The sequence below is a fragment of the Petaurus breviceps genome, unplaced genomic scaffold (genome assembly GCF_028583685.1).
Source record: "Petaurus breviceps papuanus isolate PSGF00001 unplaced genomic scaffold, PetGlider_PUasm1.0 90865, whole genome shotgun sequence".
Taxonomy (NCBI): domain Eukaryota; kingdom Metazoa; phylum Chordata; class Mammalia; order Diprotodontia; family Petauridae; genus Petaurus; species Petaurus breviceps.
In genome coordinates this window covers 6,752,200-6,769,596 of record NW_027187367.1, presented here as the reverse complement: position 1 = coordinate 6,769,596, position 17,397 = coordinate 6,752,200, and the positions used below count along the sequence as shown (strand labels likewise).

At 49.0% G+C, this 17,397-nt stretch overlaps 3 protein-coding genes across 9 annotated transcripts in view; 1 reads left to right on the top strand and 2 right to left on the bottom strand.

Annotated features, from left to right (window-relative positions):
• The window catches only part of TAPBP (TAP binding protein), a 240,209-nt gene that overhangs the window by 147,176 nt on the left and 75,636 nt on the right, over positions 1-17,397 (top strand). The gene's annotated exons all lie outside the window — the stretch shown is intronic.
• Positions 119-5,368, bottom strand: PHF1 (PHD finger protein 1). Of its 5 annotated transcripts, XM_069073440.1 has the most exons (15): positions 5,155-5,368; positions 4,183-4,356; positions 3,991-4,072; positions 3,771-3,866; positions 3,472-3,575; positions 3,188-3,336; positions 2,911-3,006; positions 2,629-2,697; positions 2,212-2,335; positions 2,052-2,119; positions 1,781-1,885; positions 1,480-1,672; positions 1,040-1,134; positions 721-801; positions 119-526 (listed from the first exon to the last, which is right to left on the bottom strand). In XM_069073440.1, exons 2-15 carry the CDS (start codon positions 4,339-4,341, stop codon positions 238-240), a joined length of 1,710 nt encoding a protein of 569 aa, XP_068929541.1. In that variant the 5' UTR covers positions 4,342-4,356; positions 5,155-5,368; the 3' UTR covers positions 119-237. The 5 variants fall into 5 exon arrangements, 3 of the variants coding, with proteins under 3 accessions (XP_068929541.1, XP_068929539.1, XP_068929540.1); XM_069073438.1 differs by lacking the exon at positions 5,155-5,368 and having other exon boundaries at positions 4,183-4,878; XM_069073439.1 differs by lacking the exon at positions 5,155-5,368 and having other exon boundaries at positions 721-798; positions 4,183-4,878.
• Positions 6,553-15,698, bottom strand: KIFC1 (kinesin family member C1). Of its 3 annotated transcripts, none has more exons than XM_069073434.1 (11): positions 15,222-15,697; positions 10,892-11,026; positions 10,497-10,596; positions 10,014-10,067; positions 9,725-9,772; positions 9,123-9,523; positions 7,915-8,682; positions 7,399-7,689; positions 7,232-7,305; positions 6,996-7,071; positions 6,553-6,749 (listed from the first exon to the last, which is right to left on the bottom strand). In XM_069073434.1, the coding sequence occupies exons 2-11, from the start codon at positions 11,012-11,014 to the stop codon at positions 6,705-6,707; spliced, it is 1,980 nt and encodes a 659-aa protein (XP_068929535.1). In that variant the 5' UTR covers positions 11,015-11,026; positions 15,222-15,697; the 3' UTR covers positions 6,553-6,704. The 3 variants fall into 3 exon arrangements, with proteins under 3 accessions (XP_068929535.1, XP_068929537.1, XP_068929536.1); XM_069073436.1 differs by having other exon boundaries at positions 9,417-9,523; XM_069073435.1 differs by lacking the exon at positions 9,725-9,772 and having other exon boundaries at positions 15,222-15,698.

Sequence of the window (17,397 nt, the reverse complement as noted above, 5' to 3'; positions counted from 1 at the left end):
TTGGTTAGTGGGGCGTGGTTTATTTTGATTTTTTAATTTATTAATTTTCTCCTCCCTTTCCTGTTTACAATACACATTCCCACAACAGCTACAATATCACCCTGACTACTCCCCCCTCCCCCCCCCCCCCCCAGGTACATCCCAGCTGCAGGTGAGGTCAGAAGTCAGGGTGTGAAAGTGCCTGTTGTTTGTATGTGAATAAGGGCTAGGGAGAGGAGGAGCAATCAGCCCTTCCTTTTAGAAGATGCCTCCCCCACCCCACTCCACAAGGTACTGCACAGAGCCATCAGGTCGAACCCTCCGAGCCAGCACACGGACTGGGTCTCCTCGGGACAGGTACCCAGCCCCTACCCGGGTTCCCACACCAGCTCCAGGAGATAAGCCACGACACAGAGGGGAAGGACCCTGGGGAGCTGATCTTCGGGAGGGAACTGGGGAGGGGTCTGGGGATGAAGATGATGTTGAGTGGGGAACACTCCTTGGGGAATCTGAAGGGAAACCAGCAACTTGTAGGTCCAATGGCGACCTATGGGGAAAGAAAGGGTAAGGAGCAGTTATCCCACTTGGAATAGAGAAAATGGTTTTTGTTACAGAGGAAAACAATATTGGAATCACAGATATATATTCAGGGATTGAAGTATACAGGAAGAGAAAGGGGAAAGACACCAGAGAATTTGAGGGAAGGGGGAATCACAAGCACATAGGACGGGGGGTCCTCACCTGTCTGGGGGCTCTCCATCCCCAGGGGTTCCTGCAGTGCTGGCCGAGGGGTGGAAGGAGGCGAACATCCGGATGGGGCTGCTGGAGTTGTGTGGGGTGGGGTCACAAGGATGGGATGGGTCCCACCTCCCCATAGCATAATAAAGATCCAAAGGAAAGACTAGAGCCCAAACACTGCCCTCCTCCCAACCCATATGGATAGGTGAGGGAGTTGCTGAAAGTCTCCCCTGGACTACTAACTATAGAAATGAGGGGAGTGGTGTGTGCTTGGTAATTTATGGTTCCAGGGAGTTGTAATTGGGGAAGGGGAAAGACTTACCTGGGCAGGCAGCGGGCATCCGTGGGCCGGAAATTGTAGCCACTGCTGCCCTGGTAGCTCTGGTTAGGGCTGGGGGGAGGTGGAGACACTGAAGCCTGGAAAGGGGGTGAAGATGGGGGTGGGGAGAGAAGTATTCTTAGAAGAGTACTGAGACCCTCACATAACCAATTAACCTTCATTAACAACTGACTTCTATATTTTGGCATAATAGTTTCACAATAATTTTCATTATCTCATTTGAGCCTCACAGTAAACCTGTGGAAGTACTACAGCTATTATCATAGTCATTTTACAGAAAAAGGACACTGAAGGTCATAAGTAAAGTGACAAGCCTGTGGTCACACACTTAGCAAGTTCAAATCCTGACCCAAATCTAGCACACTATTATGTTACTGCTACCTCTCCCCTAACTCCTTTCTAGTTCCCCTCCTCCCTTTTACCTGCAGCGCCCTCCGAAGACGTGCCCGCTCCCTCTGCTCCCTGGGCTCTGGCCGATCCCGACCCTCCTGGGGTTCCCCCAGCTCTTCTTCCTTCCCCTTTGGTGGTTTCTTCTTCCGAGGCTCTGGCTCCAGTCGCCGACGCTTCCCCAGGGGGCGTGAGACCCCCACCCCCGGGCCCTGCCCTGAAGGGAAGCTGTAAGAGGCCTCCTTACCCCCCCAGCCCCCTCCTGAACACCCCCAGAGGTACATTTTCCCCAGATGACTCCCAGAAAGTGCTCCCCACCCCCCCTGGGCCAGTGACCTGGTATGTGCTCCATCTCCAGTGGGGGGTTCGACAGGGGGAGGAGTTCGAGCATGGAGCCCAAACAAGCATTTCCGTTTCTTTATCTCTTTCCCAGAGATAAACCTAGGAGTGGAAGGAAAATAGTAGTAAGACAGAAAAGACACAGAGATGCAATTTCTCTCCATTTGCAGCTAAGGTTCTCCTCAGTCTCTTAATACCCTATACCTCTACATCATTCTTTTGTTGACCCCACTACGTACTATCACTACCCCACCCTACTATCACTTACCGGTCCTTGTGGTTGTTGAGAGCAGAAAGAAGTTGGGAAGAACGCTCTCCCTTAGGGGTGTCTGAGAGCTGGAGAAAGGAGCTGGTTAACAGTTGCAATGAATCCTCTCCCAGCATTTCTTTTTCCTTGTCCCACTCAAAGAGCACCCCCTCCCCCTTACCTCCCCCAGGAGTAAGCTGTCCCAGTTCTCTGACGTAAATGGCAGGATCTCTCGGTCAAAGTCAAAATATTTCTTCTTACAGCAAACACTGAGGTGATAGAGGACAAGATGTGCAACATCCACCCTAGAGAAATATAGGGCCACACTTACATGGGTAGGAGAAATCAGTACCACCACCTGTGCTTTTTTAATGTTACTGTCTTTCCTGAGATTATCTCCAATTTGTCCTGCCTTCCATCTAGTTCCTCCATTGTTGCAAGTGGCCTCCCCCATCAGACTGGGAGTTCCTTGAGGGCAGGGTCCCTTTCCATCCCCAGCCTTAAAGAGCCTGGCACAGAGGAGTCACTTGATGAATTTGTAGGTGCGAAGGTTGACAATAGACAAGGAGTCTCAGAGAATCCTCCTTGTCTAACTCACCATCGAAGCTGAAGTCTCTTGACACTTTCAGGTCCCCCTCGGCAGACGCAACACTCAAACTCGTAGAACCTGGAAATGAGCATCGGATAAAGTAGTGGAGGAGTAACAGAAACATGGAAAGAAGAAAGGGCCGAGGGAGACCAGGGGGTTGGGGACAGAGAAGAAAAGATGTAGCCTGGATCATGATACAAACATTATAGAATCAGCCCCCTTCCCCCCCTACCCTGCCAGTGCCTTGCAGCCCACATGTGCCCCTTTTTCCATTTGTGCCCTGTAGCTCACCTGTCCCCATACAAGAGGGGTTTGCTCAGACATTGAGTGCAGGCCTCGTGAAACCATTGGAGGCAACTCCGACACTGCAGCATCTTTAGATTCCACCTAAGAGAGTACCAGGTGAGGTCTGCAGCTGCTGTGCCTCCATGACCCTATCATCTGCCATCACTTCCATTACTACATCTAGGCCCCCCTTCCCAAAAATCTCTCCCTAGCACCCACCTTGACTGGCTGGCATCACCCCCCTCCAGAAACTGTCCCCATTCCTTCCCTCTGTGTGACTCACTCCCCAGGGCCCCCGCAGTAACAGTAGCTCTGCTGCCGGTTGCTCAGGTGTCCTGCATCCCAGTCCAGCCCCTTCAGCCCATATGGCAGGGACAACTTCATCCCCAGCATTGCCCGTGCATAAGGACCCTTCTTCAGGGCACCTCCCCTCTGCAGGGACAGACACATTGAGATAGTTTGGTGGTGGTGAAAGAGAAAAATTAAGTCAGCTTGGGAGTGGGGTGGGAGATCAATGTATAGAGAGAGGTCAGTGGTATGTACCACTGAGAGAAGTGATCCCTGTACCTTGGTGGCGATTGCAAAGACACACTGCCTGCAGACCCAAGGGGATGGGCCATCTCCTTCTCCAGGAGCTGGGGCTCTTGGAATGTGGCAATCCTGGTGATATGCTGAGGGGGTGAGAAGAGGGATCATGGAGGGTTGAGGGTGAAGTATTGGGGAAGAATGACTAAGGGGAAGAGATTTAGGATTATAGGGATAGGAAAAGGGGAAAGAAGGGAAATTATGGAAAGGAAATCATAGCAACAGGCTGTGGAGGTGAAGTACCCCAACAGGCTGGGAGAGGGTCAAATGTCATTCCTTACCATGTCGACATTTCTCACAACTGACCAGCCGATTTCCAGGGACCACAGATTCAGATCGACAGACACAGCACAGGAGCTCTTCTCCAGGGAGGGCCGCTATGAAACAGAAAAGAGAGATAAGGGCTCTGGGGCTCTAGCCCCATTATGCTTAAGAGCCAAGCTTCTGGTCCCTTAGTCAGTCTTCGCTTCCTTTTAGGGACCAAGCTCCCTTGTGTCTCACCAGGGCTAATGTCTTTCCATAGAACAAGAAACTGGGAATCATCTTCAAACTGGACTAGACAGACCTCCCGAGCACTATCCACCTGGGAGAGATAAGAGGTGAATGATGAGAAAGGGACATTGTTGATCTAAGAGAATGCTAAGGTTAATGTTGCAGGAGAAAAGTGAGGTTGAGGTTGAGGTCAGATCTCACCTTCTTGATAGTTCCCAGGTAAAGAAGTCCATCTGTCCATCTGGCCAGAACATCTTGCCCCTCCCAAAGCCGGGGTCTGGTACCTGGGGAAGGGACTGGGGGAGTGGGCTCCCAGGTTTGGGGGGCAGAAGAGCGGCTCAGCCGGGAGGGCTGCGCCATTGCATCCTGGGGAGCCTGGTAGGACAAGGTGGGGGGGGAAGAGTTACCTCCCCCATCCCCAACAGCATTCACCTCTCCCTGCTTAGCTCCCCCAAGGAGACAAGTATTCAAGATTTCAGCTTTCTCCTTGTTCCCCCAGTTCAACATCACAAAACCCCATATTCTTCTCTTTCAGTCCCTCACACAAACACCTGATTCTCTAGTCTCCCACCCCCAAGATTCCTCCAGGGATTGGTTCTCTCAGGGAGTTTCTCTCTTGGTTCAAGGATTTTAAGAGGATGATGGATTGGAGAAAGAGAGGCCTCCCCTTAGGTCCTAGTCCCACCCCTACATCCTGGCTGGCTTCATCTTGGAATTTCCCTGTCCAGAGATGTCAGAGTTCAGACAACCTGCTTTTCATGGGGAGGGGAGTCCTCAGTAATGAGATTCCCTCCAATCCATTCTGAAGAATCCTTTTATTCCTGGATTATCTGGGGTCTCCCTCAAATTTGAGGTTCTTTAACCCGGGGGTGGGGGGGTGGAATGGATAACTTCCCCATGTACCTAGGGAGGGGGGCGTGTCCCGGTCCCAATCTCTACTCCCCGAGATGGGGCAAACCTGGAGGTGACATGAGGCACCCCTTTCGAAACGGGGTCTCTGCATGCATGTGATTGGAGAGGTTGGGTGGGGGAGACAAGAGGGTGGGGGGAGCCAGAGAGGGACCCCTCCCCCACCTAGCGCCAACGCCTCTCCTGGGGGAGGGGGGGCTCCCCGGCCTGGACTCCCCCTCCCCTTCCTCCTTCGGCCCCCCACCCTCCCCGCCTCCTCCTTACCGGTGACAGCTGCGGCCGCCGGGGAGCTGGGGAGGGGGAGCCGTGGGGGGGGCCGGGGCAGGGGCCGAGGTGTCCAGGCGTCCGGGGGTGGGGGCAGACAGAGGCTGGGGGGGTCCCCAGGCCCGGCCCCTCCGTCCGGGCTGCTCTGGGGCGTATGACGCAGCAGCCAAAGCAGCGGCGGCGGCGGCAGCAGCAGCAGCAGGAGGAGGGAGAGGAGGAGGGAGGGGAGGGACGGACAGAGTGGGGGGGGGGGAGGGGGGGGGGGGGGCCTGGGAGGGAGGGAGGAGCTGGGGGAGGGGGGCGGGAACCACCTCACCCCACCCCCTACGCCTCCCGGGCGGGCCACGCGGGGTGGGGTGGGGCTGGGTGCGCGCCCTCCTCCCAGGACCCAGGCGCCTAGGCCGACGGGGAATCCCTCCGAGTGGCCCCGGCCCGCCCCCAGCGGCAGGGAATCCCTGCTCGGCTCCCGCCCCCGCCGCGGCCTCAGCGCGTAGCGCCAGAATCCGAAACTGACCGGGCGCCGCCCCCACCGGCCCACTCCCGCACCTTGGCCCCCCCCATCCCCCCTCCCACGCCCAGGCCCCTTCCCTACCCCCCTTCTCTAATTGCCCCGAGCCCCGCCCCTTCCCCTCCTATTTTGTCCACCCAGCCTCCTCGGCCAAGGCGCAGGCGCGGATCCACCTCCCTTCCCCACCTTTCCGCTCTGACCCCGCGCGCGGCACCTGCGGAGCTGGAGCGCCCCCTTCTCCCCGCCGGGGCGGGGCCGTTGGGGGCTGGCGCAGCCTTCCCTCGCTCCGTTTTCCTAGGCCCTGGAGGGCGGGAGGCACGGGACAGTAAGGAAGGAGGAGGGCCGAAGGCCGAAGTAGAGCGGTGGGACAATTACCGGGGCCGAGGGCGTTAAAACAGACCGAACCAATGAAAAGGAAACGGGGCGGGGCCCGGGCCGTTTGAATGAGGCGCTCCAGCGGGAGCTCACAGGCGGTTTTCGGGAGCGGGCGTTGAGTCATCTTCTGAGCCGTCAGCCAGGCCCGCCGCGGCTAAGGCCGAGCTGCCCAGGCCCGAGCGCGGTGCGGAACCACCGAGGCTTCGGAATCAGGGACAGACTGGAACGGTGCGGGAGGGTGGGGTGAGATAATACGGCCGCCAGCGGGCCTCGCCCCAAGGCACCAGGAAAAGCGATCCCTGGCCATAGCTCTGGACCTCTCACCCCAGCTTTCCAGAAAGAAACTTCCCGGGAAAAGGGAAGGAGGAGGGCCCAGTGGAAGAAAGCAAATTCTAGAGGGATCTTTGCTTTGTTTTCTACACTGCCTTCATTTCCAAAAAATCCCTACTTAGGACACACTTCTTAAAGAACAAGGGGGCAGCAGTTCAACAAAAGTAAACTGACACACAAAATCACTCTGACAGCATGTGCTAGGATAACTTTATTTTGTAATATATGGTTATATTAACCTAATTATATAAATCTAGTTGCCAGGCTAATTAATTACAAATATCACCTCTTACACATGTATAAAAAACATAAAAACAGGACACAAAGACTGGCCCTTCTATTTCTTGTTGGCTCGTGCAGTGCCAATAACACACTGGTTTACCTGGAAGGAGAAAAGAAGAGATGCCTGTGTCAGCACCAGAACCATTCCTTTGGGATGGATACAACCCTTCTAGAATTCCTTCAAAGGAAATCTGGAAGCACGGGGCCTAGACACCCTAGCCCTGGGAAAGAGGAGAGCTATCATGAGCCCTGATAGGCAATTCCCTAAAAAGGACAGTGGCCCTTTCAAAGATCCAGGGACTGACAAGTCAAAAACAAGTAATTCATAAATGGGAGATGTCCATACCTTGGAGGCAAATCTCAGTGAGTTGAGGGACTCTGAGAAGTTTTCTTCCAATGGGGAGATATTCACAATCATAAGCCTAGGTGGGAGATGGGGTTCAGCACAAAGGCAACATTCCTAAGACATTTGTCCCTCCCTGTCCACACCCTATTAGTGTTGCTTATAGCCAGTCCTCAAGTCCCTTCCATCCTTAACCTGGTATATCAGTTGCTATTCCTACTACTCCCAGTCCAACTCACATTTTGGCACTGCCCCTTAGAGAATTCTGCAGCAGGTATGTGAGCTTGCTGTTCCGGTATGGCACATGTGGCTCCTGGGTTGGGGGGGAGGTGGCATTAAAATGAGACAAGTCAGCATTTTAGAATTTCAGAACAAATGGCTCAGCTATGCTCTCCCTTGTCCCTACCTTATTGCTCAGAGCCATGATGACAAGCCCCAGTGTAGACAGGCTGCTGTTGATGGCCTGGGTCTCCTTCAGTCGTTCTCGATCTGCAGGGCCAGTGGACAAGCCAGGGTCCAGTCTTTCACTCCCAGCCAGGTCTACTAGGTTGAGAGGGGCTGCACAGTGTAAATTCTGGCCCATGTGCTTCCCTGAAATCTGCAGTTGGAACACACTATGGCTTCGTGATGACTGCTCATTTTGTGTTGTTCGAGCCACTGCCCGATTCTGTCGAGCCAGATGGAGCAGGGCCTCCACCTGAATTGGAAGAGTTAAGACTGTCATTGTCAGCATCTTCTCAGCAAGCACACATACTCTTTCCCCAACTCTTGGTTTCTGTAGAACAAACATTTCCCCACTCCCAATACCTTGCACCTAATCTGACAACTTCCCACAGCCTCAAATCTTTCCTATATCCCCAATTCCTACCCCTGACTCCATCTCCCCACTTCCCAGTTTTCTCTCTTGTCCCTCAATCCCTACCTCTTCTTCGCAGGAAACGGGGACATATTGGGCATTGGTGACAATAAGCTCCTTACTTCCAGGGCCAGCCAGTCGAATCTCATACTCAGTCCCCTGGCACTTTTGGGCCCCACCCACACAAGCCAACAGGTCCCTGATGGTTTCATTGTAGATCTCCACATAGCTAGCCACAAAGGTGTAGCTCCAGCCTTGGGCCTCCAGCTTCCGGGCTACTGAAAAGAGATGCCTTACAGCTCGTGGAATTAGCCCCTCAACTTGAGGGTCTCCCCCTGGCCCTCCTTCCATTGTGAATGTCTTGCCACTGCCTGTCTGGCCATAGGCAAAGATGCACACTGGGTAACCATCCAGGGCCGACTGCACAAGCAAGGAGACTTCTTCAAACACCTCATTCTGTTTGCTCCCTGGTAGGAACACTCGGTCAAAGGAGAAGTCATAGCGGAGAGGAGGACCTGGTAGCCCTCCTATGATGCTACAGCGATCATCAGTTGGCCGAGTAAGGCTGAGTCGAGTAGAAGGCTCAGAGGCCCCATTAGGTCCAGGAGGAAAGAGAATGAGGCCAGGAGGTGGTGTGGGCTCTCCAGGTAGGGCAGGGCGGACTCTGCAAAAGACCCGGATGTTACCCTTGAGCTCTTGCAGCTGGTTGTGCAGATACCGTCGCTCCATCTCAAGACCATGGAGATGCTCTGTCCTCTCAGCCAACAAGGCTGCCTGGGTTGTGATCTCTGCCTGACTCTTGGCCAGGGCTGCCATTGATTCTTGGAGTTGTGCCTAGAGAGGAAAAGAGAAAAAGAGGGGTTAGGAAGTGTAGAGGGAAGTATCAAGACTATGAGAAGGAACAGAGTAACTGATGTGCAGGGAATAAAAAATAGAGATTAGAACAAGGAAGAGATGCAGAAGGAGGAATGAAGATGGGGTAAGGCACATCAAGAAAGGAGATACAGATAGAATGGAAGAAAGGGGACAAGGAGAAAATTACAGATGGCAAGAAAGAGGAGAGAAACTCAAAATCAAGTTGAAATAAACTGCATGAGGCATAGAAACTCCCTGAAAGATGCAGTTCAGAATTGAGAGAAGGGGGACCTTAGCTCATGAAAAATCTAAGCTCCAAGCCATAAGTAAAAAGGGAGAAAGTCAAATGTCTCCTGGAGGAAGATCAGGAAGAACTCCATGTGAACACATAGAGAATGATGCTTTGTCCCATTACTCACCTCCTGGACCTCAAGCCGAGCAGCGAGGTCCCTTCGCTCTCCTTGCAACTGTAACCGCTCTTCTTGCAATGACTGAACTAGGCCTTCCTGAGTATGCAGAAGTTCCTCCAGCTCCTGGACCTGGGCACTCAACTTCCCCAGTTCCAGTTGGTCTTGCTTAGCTTGGGCCCGAGCCTCAGTCAGCTCCCCAATCAACACCTTATTCTCAGCTTCCAGAGTTTTGGCTTGTTGCTCAGTTTGCCCAAACTGACTCCTTAGTTCCCGATTCTCCCTGGTTAGAATCTCAGTCTGTACCTGGCAGGCACTGAACTCCTTTCGTAAGTCACACAGCTGTCCCTTCACATCCCAGGCTGGACGCTTGCTAGATCCTTTCCTTGCTGTTTTAGGGGACACTCCTGATACTAGGAATGGGAAAGAGCAAGGTGAGTGAAAACTAGCTCAATTCTCTTCTCCTTTCATTGAGTAACAAACACCACTACCTCCCATTCCCTCCTTTTTATCTCACAGGGGAGACAGAAAAGGGCTTAATAGTTTTTGTAGAGCACTCAGCACATCTGCAAGTGGTCCACTGCCTAAACTGAGAGTTTAGATTAGTCACCTACCGGGTTTTGGTGCAGAGGTGGTAGAGACTGGCTTCCTACTCTTTACATCTGCACAAAGATAAGAGATAATTTCAATATCAATTAATTTGGAGCTGGTAGTGACTGACTCCCTCATTTTACAGAGAAAACTAAGGTCTAGAGGTTTAAGTACCTTGCCTAAGTTCACCTAAATAATAAGCTGCAGAGCTGGGATCAAGCCCAGATTCACAGGCAGCCAAATACCTCCATCATTCTTCCATTTCCAATCTATGCTCATTTCCCTGAGATCTAGCTAGTAATGCCTACTCACCTGTGGTGGCAGCTGTAGTATGCCAGGGTCCTGTTTTCAGGGGAGCCTTCTGGGCTGTGAGGAGATAAGGAAGATGTTAGGAAGCATCCTCAGGACAGTTTTGGGTTTTTTTTGCCTTTTTTGGAGGGCAATTGGGGTTAAGTAACTTGCCCAAGGTTATGTGGCTAGTTTTTTTTTTGTGTGGGTGTTAAGTGTCTGAGGCCGGAACTCAGGTGCTCCCGACTCAGGGGCCAGCGCTTTACTCACTGCGCCACCTAGCCATCCCTCTCAGGGCAGTTTCTATACTTGAAAGAATATAAGAGCCAGCCTAGGGTTGACCTCATGTTCTGAAGAAATAATGTACCCATTCCTCTAAGATTTGTTCATCTGCTACTATACATACAACCTAAGACAGAATTACTCTGGTCATTTAATGATATGAAATAGGGAAGATGAAACTTTGGATTCCTTTGTCATTTGTCAAACCTACAGGTGTTTAGTTACCTGCTTCCTGTTTTTTTGCCCTGGGCATAGTAGCCACAGTGGGGACCCTGGGATGAGAGATGGCAATAGTTACTGCTGTTCCAGGACCTCGAATCCGCTTCTGAGGAAAGAGAAAGGATAGTTTTAATGTATAGCCTATATCAAATTGTTTACTGTACTGTCTCAAGAAAGGTGGAGGTGGGAGAGGGAGAGAGAATTTGGAACTCAAAATTTAAAAAAAAATGAATGTTAAAAATTGTCTTTAACTAGGAAAAAAATACTAAAAAAAAAAAGGATAGTTTTGGAGAGGAGAACCTCTTTTCACTCACCACCTCTTTGGGCTCCCCACTCTTCCCAACTAACCCAATTCTTTCTTCTTCCTGCCCAGGCTCCCACATATCTATAGTCCATCTCACCTTCTCGGGCTCAGGGGCATTCTCTTTATCTAGTTTCCTCTTTGCACCAAGGCCTATCACAGGCAATCGAGAAGATGAGGCTTTGTCTGGGGGCATCTTCAATTCCACGTTCCCCTTTTCCATCAGTGATAACTTCTGTAAGAAAAATCAAGTCAGACCTCCTGATTTCCCTGCCACCCCCACACTTTCATTTTCTGACTGCCTCACATTTCTCTTAACTGCCCCCCTACACTACCTTTTTGTTATCAGCAGCAAATACCTATTGAAAGCTTACTACACACAGAACAGTGTACTGGGCACCCTGGACACAAAAATTATGAGACTCTGTCTTATAAGGGCTTATGATTTACTTAGGGAAGTAGGACAAATATACTGAAGTGTATTCTAGTATTCTTTCTCTTTTTATATATGTATTCTCCTTAATTCAGGTACTCTGTTCTCTCTACCGTGTTTCCCCGATAATAAGACACTGTCTTATTAATTTTTTTGGACAGAAAAACACCAGAGGGCTTATTTTCAGGGGAGGGCTTATTTTAATGAACATTGACAGCAATTTTAATAAACAGGTAAATGTGAACAAAAAAATGTACCTTTATTCAATAATGAATTCAATAAAGAACAGGATGACGCGCTCACTGCCGCAGCTCTGATTGGATGCAGCTCAGAGCGCGGAGTGCGTTTCACGGGACGGGGGGGACGGTGCATACAGAGGGTACCGTAATGTAGCATGTAGTGCAGGGGATCACCTTCACTACAGTAGCAATCTCAATAGGGCTTATTTTCGGGGGAGGGCTTATTTTAGAGGAATCTTACACAGTAAGGGGAGGGCTTATTTTCGGGATAGGTCTTATTATCGGGGAAACACGGTAGATGTCATAACACATACCTTCACATGCTATATTAAATGAATAGTATAGAGAAGAAGTGTTTTAAGAGTTCAGAAGAATCATCAAACTTGAGGGCACTTAAGGCCTAATGAAGGAAACAGGACTTGGATTGGGCCCTGGAGGGCATTCTAGGTAAGGGGCAAATGTAGGAAGTAAAACATCATACAGGGGAAATGGTTGGAGCTGAGATGCAGGGTAGTAGCTTTAAATAAGATAGTTGAGGTATGATAAAAGCAGAATCTCCAGAGTTGGAAGGCACTTGAGTTTACATAGGCCAATCTAATACATGAACAGGAACTCCCTCTACAACATCCCTAGCAAGTGGTCCTTCACTCAACCATTTCAAGTAATGGGATGGATGAAGAGAAACTACCTCTTTGGGCAGCCTGTTCTATTTTTTTTTTTTTAAATATCCTAAATATCTTTAAGAAAGGTTTTCCTTACACTAAGCCAAAATGAACTTACTTTTGAATTGTTTATCTACCACTCTTATTACTGTCCTCTGGGGTTTAAAAAAAAAGCTTAATCCCTCTTCTGTGTAACATTCCTTCACAAAGAATTAAGTGGTTATTAAATTAAGTCAGCTCTCATGTCCACCCCCAAGTCTTTTCTTCTCCAGGTTAAACATTCCTGTTTCTTTCAACTAATCATTACATGGAATGGCCTCCAATATTTTCAGCATCCTGGTTGTCCCACTTTGGGCAAACTTAAATTTGTCAAGTCCCCAAATGTGGCACTCCTAACTAGATACAAAATTTCAAATAGAGGGCAGAGTGCATATGTGGAAGCAATGGCTAAAAGTGCAGGGGTAGATTCATGCTTGATAGAAGACAAAGCTTCCTAACAATTCTCACTAAAATGGGCTGCCTTGGGTGGTAGATTTCCCTTCATTAGGGTTCTTGAAGCAGAAGCTTGATAGTAAAAATTCCTGTTTAGGTATGTATTGGACAATATGGCCTCTGAGATCCCTAACAATTAATTCACTTGTTCTTAATGTTGTACATCTATTGATACAGTCTAAATTCACATTAGTCTTCTTTCTCCTGTAATACTACACAGTGAATGCCATTGAACTGGTAGGCTGCTAAATCTTCTAGGTAGGTAGGAACCAGATTATATGGAAGGCATTGAATATGAGGTTAAAGAATTGGGGTTTTATCCTGCAGACAAAGGGAATCTACTAGAGGTTTTTGAGTAGAGGCCAATATTTACCAAAGAATATGCTAGGAAGGTTAACTTAATAGTAACATGGATTAGAGGGAGAGAAGACTGTTAGGAACCAACTGTAATAATTTGGGTATAAAATGAATATGCTAGACCTAAGGTTGTTAGCAATAGGAATGGAGAAGGGGAAGGAAACAAGCATATTCATTAAGCTCCTACTATGCAATGAAACTTTTTGCTAACTGATTAACACATATCTCATTTGAATGACTCTTCTTCCTCCAAGGTCCCTTTCTGGATTCAGTGCTCATAAAAAAAGAACTGTTGGTTGAGAAAAAGATCACAGGGCAAGATGAATACATCATCCTATTCCATCATGATAATGAAAAGAGAAAGACTAATGACCTCAGGAATATTAACATAATCAACTTATCATTCTTTGAGCAAACTGGAACAAATGTGTAATCCATACATAGATGACTTCTGCAAACCATCTAGCTTGCTTCAATCCACAGCAGTGTGCTCAATGAAGGTTTCAATACAAACCAAATTTAAACTGAATAGTTAACAAGTTTATTTTGCATGTGTGTGAATAGACAGACTGACAGACATATATAGACATAGATATAAGTATAAAGTACTTTGTAGATGATAAAGTCTATATTAGAAATGATGCTGTTATAAAGGAGTTAAAGAGCTATTCTTCCAACTATAAATTGAGGATACAGTGACCCCTTCCCCCCCCACTCCCCCTCCCAATTCCCCTTAAGTTGGAAAAGGATCTTTAAGAAACCCTTCATGGAGTCTTTTTCCTTTATATTTCAGAAGGCCTCTACCAGACAGTACTTGTTGCTCGCTAAGGCTATTATTAAAAACTAGGAGGTGAATCAGATTTTTAGAAGTCTAGAAATCGTATTATATGAGTTCCATTTGAAGTAATTTGATGTATTTTACCTGAAGAAAAGAAGATAATGGGGAGATAAGACAGTTTTCAAATATATGAAAGGCTGATTAGGGGAAGAAATTCCCTGCAAAAATTATAGGAAAGCAGACTTCAGCTTAAATTGGGAGTAACTGAAGCTGTCCAACAATGAAATGTGCTGCTACAGTTAAAACACACTATGGACAATATTAGGGATTTCTCCAATGGATGGAAAGTTGGACACCTATGTTTTGATCATGTACTACCTCATCTTCTCCACAACACAAATTAAGCCCACAGGCTAAAACCCGAGTTGTATTGTACTTAGGACACCTTGGTCCTGATCTAGTAAGAGGTTAACTTGTGCTTATGTCCTAGTATCATATATATCCTCATATATTAACAGCCCCCTCTCCCTCATTCTAAAAAAGAGGGAAGGGAGATCTACATTAGGAGCCAGAATACCTGAGTTCATATCCTGACCTGGACGTTTGTCACCTGTAAGACCTCAGGCAAGTCATTTAACCACTATTTTCTCATTTGTAAAATGAGGGTCTAGACAAACTCTTAAGTCACTTCCAATACTACATATGGGATCTCGTTTGTAGGGTGAGGTGCCATCTTAAAGACCACAAAAGAGGGCTTTTTATATAGAACTGGAAAGGATCCTAGAGGCCATCTAGTCCAATTCCTTCCTTCAATGGAAGAGAACAGGGAGGCCGAAAGAAAGTTACTTGCCTGAAAAGCAAGCACTGGATTCACAAGTGAAATCAACAAGCATTTATTAAGCATGTACTACGTGCCAGGCCTGTGTTCAAGACTGCAGACAGAAAGAAAGCCACTCCAGCATCCCCCCACCCTATTTTTAAATTAAAAAAAAATCATTTCTCCAATTCCAGTTTCAGCTCTCTTCTCCCAAAAGTGGACTGTTACGGGAAAGGAAAAGATATATCTTCCGAGTATATGTGTACACACAATGTCGTGGGGGATGCAACTGGACAGCTTGCAATTTCTGCCGAGGCCCACCTGAGACAGCTGAGACCAAACTCCCTCCCCCACCCCTTACACACAGACACACACAGACTTGGGCCAGGACGTCTCGGCCGGCGGGGGGGACCCAAAGGGGGACAGTGTAGATCTCGGGAAGCGCCAATGGGATAAGGAATCACACGCTAGCTGGGAGGGGGGGGGGGGGGGGGGGGGGGGGAAGGGTGAAGAAAGGAAGAGGGATTTGGGAAAGGAAGGGATTGATCTGCCCAGGGCAGGCCCGCGGCGCGGGCTTCCACAAGTCCCGTGGACACCCCTCCCCCTACCGTCCCGAGCCCGGGAGTCGCGAGTCGCGGGCCCATTAACTCACCAGCTGCTCCTACTCCGGTTCCGTCAAGTCCCAAGGCGGGAGAAGGGAAGGCACCGGCGGGAGAGGGGACAGGCCAGGCAGGGGCGGGGCGGAGCGGAGAGGATTCCTCCTCCTACCACCCAAAACCACACATTCTAAGACCCCCCCCCCCCAGCCTCCGGCACAGTCAGGGTCACCTGACCCTTTTAAATTCAAATCTGCGACTCTCCAGCCAACCAAACCCCACTAGCAGCTTTTGGCCAATCACAGATCCCGCCTCTACCCCTGAACCAATCGCAGAGTCTCTCCGCCTAGTTCTACCCTCCCCCCAGCAGTGGGAGACACGCCTCCTTCGGGCCTGGCGAACCCGCCCTCTCAGTTTTCCCCGGGGCCTTCTATTTTCCGTTAGGAACCATTCCTCCTCACTCTCTCTCGTGCTAGCAGCTCCGCCTTCTGCGCCCCCAAACTCTCCCCTCACTCTCCCACCCCTGCAACCGCGGGCTATCAGGCGCATGCGCAGACCCAGGAAGGTTCTACAGGCAGGCCAATTGGCGGAAGTAACGGGGAGGCCTCATAAAGGTGCCCTATCCATCCCACCCCCTCGAGGGGCGGGGCGTGACCCTGCGGCTATCTAAACGTAAACAATGAAAAGCATTAGCATTATAAACCCAGTGGAACAGATCTAGCTTTTACTAGCACGTGGAGCTCCCGGTGCTGACGAGTAAGTGCAGCGCAACTCGTCGACAGAGAGCTGCCTACGGGTGCCGAGAGGGGAGTGACTAGCTCAAGGTCACAGGGCAAGGAAGGCGGAACTTGAACTCTAGTCGGTCAAAATACGGAGATTGGGTCTCTAACGCCTCTCCAAATCAAACAAATTAGGTTCGGTAATGAGTGGGCGTTGTGATGTCACTGGCTCTTAGGCTATTAGAGCCCTTCTTGATAGGTAACCCTAACCCTTTCATTTTCTTTCTCCCCACATTCATTTTTTTCAAATAAGATTTTGAGTTCCAAATTTTTCTCCCTCCCATCCCTCCCCCTACCCAAGACGGCAGGCAGTCTGATCTAGGTTATGTATGTGCAGTCATGTCAAATATATTTTATACTGCAGTAGTCACGTAAAAAAAGAAACAGAACAAAAGGGAAAACGAGGAAAAACACACAGTGAAAATAGTATGCTTCGATCTGCTCCCAGAGTCCATTAGTTCTTTATCTGGATGTGTATATCATTTTTCATCACCTTTTATTTTCATAATAATAATAGGTAACACTTATGTGCCAGTCACTGTACTAAGTGCTTTATAATCATTATCTCATTTTTATTCTCACAACAACCTCGGGAGGCAGGCACTGTTATTGTCTTCCCCATTTTTGAGATGAGGAAAATGAGGCAAATAGAGGTTAAGTGACTTGCCCAGGGTCACACAGGTTATAAGTGTCTGGGACCAGTTTTGAAGTGAGGTCTTCCTGACTCCAAGTCCAGGTTCAATGCCACTTAACTGTTCCCTTTTAGGAAGAAAATCCAGACCCATAGAGAGCATAGTGGACATTTAATAAGTATTTATTGAATTTGCCCTACTGTCACACAGCTAGTTGGTGCCTTGAGGGCATTGGGTGCAATCATGCTTCTTCTCAGGATACTCCTGCAGTGGGTAGGAGGGTGAAATCTATCAAGAGTGTGCTAGCAAATGTTTAATAAATGTTTTTTTTTTCCTAAAGCAATTGGGATTAAGTAACTTGTTCAAGGTTACATGGCCAGTTATCTCTGGGTGGGTGCCAAGTGTCTGAGCCCGACACTGGAGCCGGTGCTTCCACTCGATGAGCCACCCGGCCGCCCCTAATAATTGTTTTTGAGGAGGGGAATATCATATAACACACATTTAAATTTAATCTGCATTATTAACATTTACTTTGTATCTTTCTTAAGTCTAGACAATCAACAAGACTAGTCAAACCAGCCTTTGCTGATTTCTGGGGTTCGAATGCTCACACTGAGAATTTAACAATAGGCTCTCCTAATCCACCACTATGAGCTGGCTCCAGCACACTCCTTGCTTCCCAAGGTAACTGAGTCTGAAAACATCATGTAGTAATTCACCAGCTGGGGACAGGGTGCACTTGGGCTGAGATTCAAGGGCAGTTAGACCATTAGCCCAAAGAATTAGGGCAGAAGTCAACCCACCATGACAATGAGACCTTG

Coding starts and splice junctions, on each gene's coding strand:
- PHF1 (XM_069073438.1), bottom strand. CDS start 4,488: ATGTTGAACTGGGGGAACAAGGAGAAAGCTGAAATCTTGAATACTTGT. Junction 2,336..2,628: donor AAGAGACTTCAGCTTCGATG/GTGAGTTAGACA, acceptor ATATTTCTCTAG/GGTGGATGTTGCACATCTTG. Junction 527..720: donor GATGGAGAGCCCCCAGACAG/GTGAGGACCCCC, acceptor CTTTCCCCATAG/GTCGCCATTGGACCTACAAG.
- KIFC1 (XM_069073434.1), bottom strand. CDS start 11,014: ATGGAAAAGGGGAACGTGGAATTGAAGATGCCCCCAGACAAAGCCTCA. Junction 7,306..7,398: donor TCATGGCTCTGAGCAATAAG/GTAGGGACAAGG, acceptor CCCCCAACCCAG/GAGCCACATGTGCCATACCG. Junction 7,072..7,231: donor CTAAGGGGCAGTGCCAAAAT/GTGAGTTGGACT, acceptor TCTCCCACCTAG/GCTTATGATTGTGAATATCT.